Here is a 6,468-nt window from a genome sequence, read left to right as displayed (position 1 = left end):
ATGTGTGTGTGTGTGTGTGTGTGTGTGTGTGTATAAAAAGATAAAGATATCACCCCAGGTTTCTTTCCAGCATTGTAGCCAGGCTGACAAAAAGCCATAGTACTGTTGAGCAATTATTTCACAGCTACAGTCAGAGAAATGAATGCAAATACTGTACCTTGCTGCATGTATGATATAAATACCAATGACAAATATGACAGGACAGTCAGTGGACTACAGGAACCTAAGGCAGGGTCAGTGTCATTTCGGTGTTGCTGTCAGTGAAGCTTTTCAGCTTTTCTTTAATAATCAAAACTAATAACAGATTAAATAACGGGAAATTATGTATGTAACTATGGTTATGTGAATTCATAGATGAATTTGCCACTGGCAAAACGGATATGTCTTCCTGCTCAGAGAGCTAGAAGACATAAGTGGATATGTCTGTTTACTGCCATTGGCAGCCAGGAAGGAATGAAGCAGAACAACAGTTTGTGTGGTACAATAGAGTAGAAAAATATAAGACAAAGACGTACCATGAGAATCGTAGCCAGGGTCCACTGCATGGCCTGGATTTAAAAAAAAGGAGAAAAGTCATGTTAAACAGTATCTAAAGGTTTTTCACTTCTTTCCATCCTGAGGAGTGGCGGTAGTGATACTCTGAGTATTACACTGTGTTAGGTATTTTTAGTCAGATAGATATTGGTTAGATAATTGTTGTATTAGGAATGTTTTTAGTGTAGACAGGATGTCTGGCTCAGGCTGTTAAACGCTTACTCATTTTCATGAGTTACTCCAGGTTGTTTATGTTCAAGGATAACTAGATAGAAAGTTGATTATTGTATGACGTGTTTAATCATAATCATAATATCTTCTTATGCTTAATGTCAGGACATGTCACTGGATGTCCTGTCAGAATGTCTTAGATACACACCACACAATCAACGGACAATCACACATTGATTTTCTTCATGTTTTGACTACCGCTCTGGTCAGCTGCAAAGCTGGCACCAGGAGACGTCACGGTTTGACGTTCCTGTGTAGAATGGGGTTAGCCCAAAGCAATATAATGTACAGGCCTGTTGGGTTCGGGGTCTTTCATCTTTCAGCTGCCTGCGTGCATGTTGGAGGTGGAAGATACCTGAGCGTGTAATGTTAATTTTTACCTGTGTGCATGGAATAAATCAGCACTGTTTTGAAGCTACATGGACTGCCTCGTCTCTCAGAGTTAGCATGGCTAAAAGAATCAGAATGCTTCAACTGCCACAAACAAAAATACAGAGATACAAAAACAAGATTTTGCAGATCAAGAGGTGATATCTGTGCCTTTAAATGTACAATGGAAATGTGGTGTTTTAAACTGTCCTCTTTATGCAAAAAACATGAAAACCTATGGAAAATACAAGCACTAAACCTGTACAACCTGATATCAGTTTTATACTATCAAAATTTTTAAATACAATATATTTAGAATTCATGATTTTTATTGTATATTTCTGAGCCTCCAGGTGTCATATGGTTGAAAAAAATAATGGTACTTGTAAGATTTGATTCTTATAGGCTCTAGTTACTTTATAACCTTTAGTTACTTTTCAGTTCTTCATTGTCTTTTAGTTACTTTTCATACCTTTACTTTCCTTGCTTATACGTTTTAAAACTGTATTGATGATTGTCCAGAACTACTGAGCTTTGGTTACTTTAATACATTTATTTTCCTTGCATATATATCTTCCAATTGTACTGACGAGAGTCAAGTGATATTGAAGTAGAAATTGACTACTTTAACTTCTGTGTCGACATAGTGTTTGTATTCATGAGGTCCTGCTTTGTCCTGTAATAGGATTACACAGACAGGGGGTCTACAGCGCAGATATCCCATTGTTCAGTTGCCGCCTGGAAAATCACATCATAACACACACACACCTGGTTTTGATCACATTTCAGCAGGCAGGAGTTAACAGGAGTTAACCTACTCATGCCAAATGACCAATAGGATTACGAAGTGTTGAGTATAGTACCTCTGTCCAGGGCTGAGCAGCCCAAGAATATAAATGTATTGTTAAAACGTAATTCATGGCTCAGATTACGGATCTCCTGTGGGAGCTCTGTCGCTCTGATCCCAGCGCTGTAATGACTTCACTGTGGCAAGACTTTCAGTAAACTTTCTGTTGATTTTAAACAGTCCTCTCCTGTCTTGTCTTGTCTTTCTAACATACTGAAATCTGTGAACATAGCTTGAACTTTATCAAGGGCAGGAGCTTCAGTCAAACCTTGGGGTGGACCAGCTGCATCTTCTTTTAATTTTCTACTTTTATGCCTCATTAACAGTTACCTGGGGTGACACATTTTGAATGTGTAAGGACATGCATGTAAATCTGCAGTCAAATATCAAATAATTAAATGGTGACAAATGTAAAAGATAAATAAAAACAACAGTTAAACAAAACCAAAACACTAAAGCAAGAATATGAATTACAAAATAACAATAATCAGCACTAAGATATATACTGTACATACACAATCTGGCCTGAATGGGCCAAAAAACAAAAATGGCCATAATTGGAGCACATTCTCCCGTCCCCCTATTTAACAATGGGAACCACCACCCCAGTCTACCAGTCGTCAGACACTGTCCCTGTCCTCCATGTGACACTGAAGAGGCGTGTCAACAAAGATAGCCCAACTACTGTATGTCCAGAGACTTCAGCAGCTAAGGGTGAATCTCATTCACTCCCTGCGCCTTGCCACTGAGGGGCTTTTTAACTACCTCAGAGACCTTTGCCAGAGATATGGGTTAGACTTCCCCTGAGTCTTCCAACTCTGCTTCCTCCTTGGATCACTTGTCAGCCAGGTTGAGGAGTTCCTCAAAGTTCTCCTTCTACCACCTGACAATATCCCAAGTCTGAGTCAGCAGTTCTCCTCCCCTGCCAAACACAGCCTGGGCCAATGCTTTCTCTTTTTGAGCCATCAAACAGTTTGCCAGAACTTCCTTGAGTCCAGCCAAAAGTCCTTCTCCATTGCCTCTCTGAACTCCTCCCACACCTGACTTTTTGCATCCGCAACCATCTGAGCCACAGCCTTCTTCTTCATTCTGACAGTTTCCTTCAGTGTAGATGTACTTCTACACTACCAACAATATAAGATTCAGTTACAGGGCTTAAAGGTGAACACTAACCAAAGCTCCTCCCAGCCAAACAAGTTCTGCTGCATCTGTCCCCTGTAAGCTGAAACAGTGACACAGCTACTTTGCTAGAGTGGCTATAAATAGCATTCTATTTCTCCAGTGTGATATCTGGAACTGTGTGACACAGGTTAACCGAGCAGTGAGCACAGCGTGTGAACTAATAGGTCTCTACACTGCCATAGCTAACATAGGCTAATCTCCTCCTGGTCAAACAAACTTTGTTTCACATATTGCAGGTCAAACAGGGAAAAAAATGATAACATTATAATAAACTGCCTCAACAAAGCAGTTAAGGTTAAAAATAACTAATCAAAACAAAATACTGGCAAAGGAATGAACTGCATTTTGCCTCCAGGTATTAGACCTCTTTATTTTCTCACTAAAAACTAATCATTTAAAAAAATATTTGTAAAAACCCACTATTTGTGCTTTTTTGAACACCGTATTCAGATTTGGGTCCACCCCTAGTACTGAAGTCTCACCTCCTCCTGAGCGGCCTCCATCTGGTTTGTAGTCCCCACCGCTAACATCCAACAAGTCTGAGTCACCAAATGTTCCACGACCTGTAGGGGAAAAGAAGCAGCATAAATAAAAACATTTACAAACTAAGTAGTCTTTAAGTTAGGTTTACGTTTAAAGCTTTTTTTCTGGGGGGGTCTGACAGACACACGCAACATATTTTCCAAGGCGTGCTCTCTGTTCGCTGGTGGGAGTGTTCACCTGTGTGGTGCGCGTACTTGTGTGTGTGTGTGGGCACATCGGGGTGGAATTCCGCTGAGTGCGATACAGAGAGCAGAGGAGAATTGTAAATGCACGACCAAAGAAATAGAACTGACATTCCCTTGTGTAAACAAGATAAATAACATAAGGCTATTTAGTTTGTTTAATAAAAGGTATAGACCTGTTCTGTAGGAAAGGTAAAACTTAAATGGCTTCTGTTGTGATCTGACGCTATATAGAAAATAAAATTTAATAAAATTAACTTGACCTTCAAGGTGGGCAGGGTGCCCCAACCAATATGATAAAGATAATCACTTTGTTTAGCCATGTTACACACACACAAGGAATTTGTTTCTGGTACAGAACCAAGGCAGCCACCTGCAGCGCCAACTCATAGCAATGGGTCTAACCATTGGGGGTAAACTTGGGGTTCAGTGTCTTGCCCAAGGACACTTCAACATGTGGACTGCAGGCACCGTGATTCAAACCTCCAACTTTCCAATTTGGAAACGACCACTCTACCCACCGAACCATAGTTGCCCCAGGGAAACACTGGGCATATTTGAAATACATGTAGAGAGTAAATTAAACCCCTAGCTCTTTGAATCAAGTACTCCACAACAACACAATTAGAAAAATGAATGCAAATACCAGGCTACATGAATGCATTATATAAAATAAAACTAATCTGACCAATATCAATTATAAAGTACCAAAAAATATTAGTTGATTTTAGGCAAGGTTTTCTGTCAAAGTGAAAAAATCAATTGGACTAGATTTCTAGGCTGAAGATGTTTCATCTCTCATCCAAGAGGCTTCATCAGTTCTGACGGACTGGTGTTGAGCTGGAGATATTTAGTGCCAGTGCCAGTTTTTTCAGTTTACTATGACCTGGATGACTGAGAATCTGCACAGACATGTTTTCTGTCAAAGTTTTTCATTTTTCATTCAATAATACTGACAAGAATAACATTGTGACTAACAGGAGTGGCACCGGCCACCCCCAGAATATCTTGACTCTGCCCATGTTTGGGGGAGCAGGATGGTGTATGGGGAACTAAGTTAACATAAACTACTGTGTGTGTGTGTTCACAGCAATTAATAAACATATCACAGACAAGCAGTGTAGCTCACTGTTTTTAATAGTTTATTCTACAATGAAAGTGTATGGTGCAGAGGAATAAGGTACTGTATATCAGACTCTGATACACACACTACTTGTTAGTAGATGCGTATATTCACAGCTGGTTTGGCTCTGTACATGGGATTTGTTGATAAGAAGAAGAACAGAGATCACCAGACTTGTCTTTCAACATCCATGTAAAATAAGACAAACAAATGCCTTGAAATTTTTGTAGCTTTACCTCCTCCACTTTTTGGTGGTTTGACATCAGGTTTGTCAGGTTTTGGGTTGGGGTCTGTGGGCACAAAGACATTATCATCTTGTTTATTAAGTAAATTCAATCTAAAAATAAGCAGATGCATTATGATGTTTGGCATCAAATACAAATGTTTACATGTCAAAATAACCAGTGGGTTATAAAGGTAAATTTCACGAATCATGAACTGAAGGAAACCTGGACAGCCCAGAAACAAAATGTCGAAGACATCAATTTGAAAGTATACTGGGCTAAAATTATATTTTTATTTATAACTGGATACTCTGATATGACTGTAGACTATCTCATTATGTAACTGGACAGCAGTATATTTTACCCTGAGAAGTTAGACACTAAGACAATAGCCCTGATTCTTACTGACAAGTGGAATTGCTTGGGGTTCACATTTTATTTCTGTGACTGTGTAAGCCTTTATCTGTTTATGCTCCATGCTACTAGGAACCAGTAATGTTTTGGACATTTGTCTGCTGCCTTATAAGAAAGAGACTGTGGCATGTACAGGTATGTGCCAAAAAATTAGAATATCAAGGAAAAGTCCATTTATTTCAATAATTTGTTTCAAAAAGTGAAACTTGTATGTTATATTAGTTCACTACACACAAAGAGAAATATGTCAAGCCTTTATTTGTTTCAATTTTGATGATTATGGATTAAAAAAAAAACCCAAATCCAGTATTTCACAAAATTAGAATATCATGACAAAGTTCAACATTGTAGGCTCCCTGTGTCCCAATCTAGTCAGCTAATTAATGCAAAACACCTGCAAAGGTTTCCTCAGCCTTGAAATTGTCTCAGTCTGGCTTAGTAGGCTTCAGAATCATGGGGAAGACTGCTGACTTGACGGTTGTGCAGAAGACCATCATAGACACCCTCCATAAAGAGGAAAAGTCTCAAAAGGCAATTGCAAAAGAAGCTGTATGCTCACAGAGTGCAGTAACGAAGTATATTAACAGAGTGTTAAGAGGAAGGGAAAAATGTGGCCGGAAAAGGTGCACAAGTGACAGGGATGACCGCAGCCTTGAGAGGATTGTCAAGCAAGGGCGATTCAGAAATCTGGGGGAGCTTCATAAGGAGTGGACTGAGGCTGGTGTCAGTGCATCAAGAACCACCACATACAGACGTCTGCATGACATGGGCTACAGCTGTAGAATTCCATGCATAAAGCCACTCCTGAACCAAAAACAA

At 39.5% G+C, this 6,468-nt stretch overlaps 1 protein-coding gene across 3 annotated transcripts in view; it reads right to left on the bottom strand.

Annotated features, from left to right (window-relative positions):
* The window catches only part of cd99 (CD99 molecule), a 59,606-nt gene that overhangs the window by 23,536 nt on the left and 29,602 nt on the right, over positions 1 to 6,468 (bottom strand). For all 3 annotated transcript variants that reach the window (XM_020623289.1, XM_020623290.1, XM_020623287.1), the window contains exons 5-7: positions 5,248 to 5,301; positions 3,646 to 3,726; positions 516 to 548 (exon numbers count right to left, since the gene is read on the bottom strand). In XM_020623289.1, the coding sequence (XP_020478945.1) occupies positions 516 to 548; positions 3,646 to 3,726; positions 5,248 to 5,301 (168 nt within the window). The remainder of the gene's footprint in view (positions 1 to 515; positions 549 to 3,645; positions 3,727 to 5,247; positions 5,302 to 6,468) is intronic.

The sequence above is a fragment of the Monopterus albus genome, unplaced genomic scaffold, assembly GCF_001952655.1.
Source record: "Monopterus albus unplaced genomic scaffold, M_albus_1.0 scaffold296.1, whole genome shotgun sequence".
In the NCBI taxonomy this organism is placed as follows: domain Eukaryota; kingdom Metazoa; phylum Chordata; class Actinopteri; order Synbranchiformes; family Synbranchidae; genus Monopterus; species Monopterus albus.
This window is presented reverse-complemented; position numbering and strand designations above follow the sequence as displayed.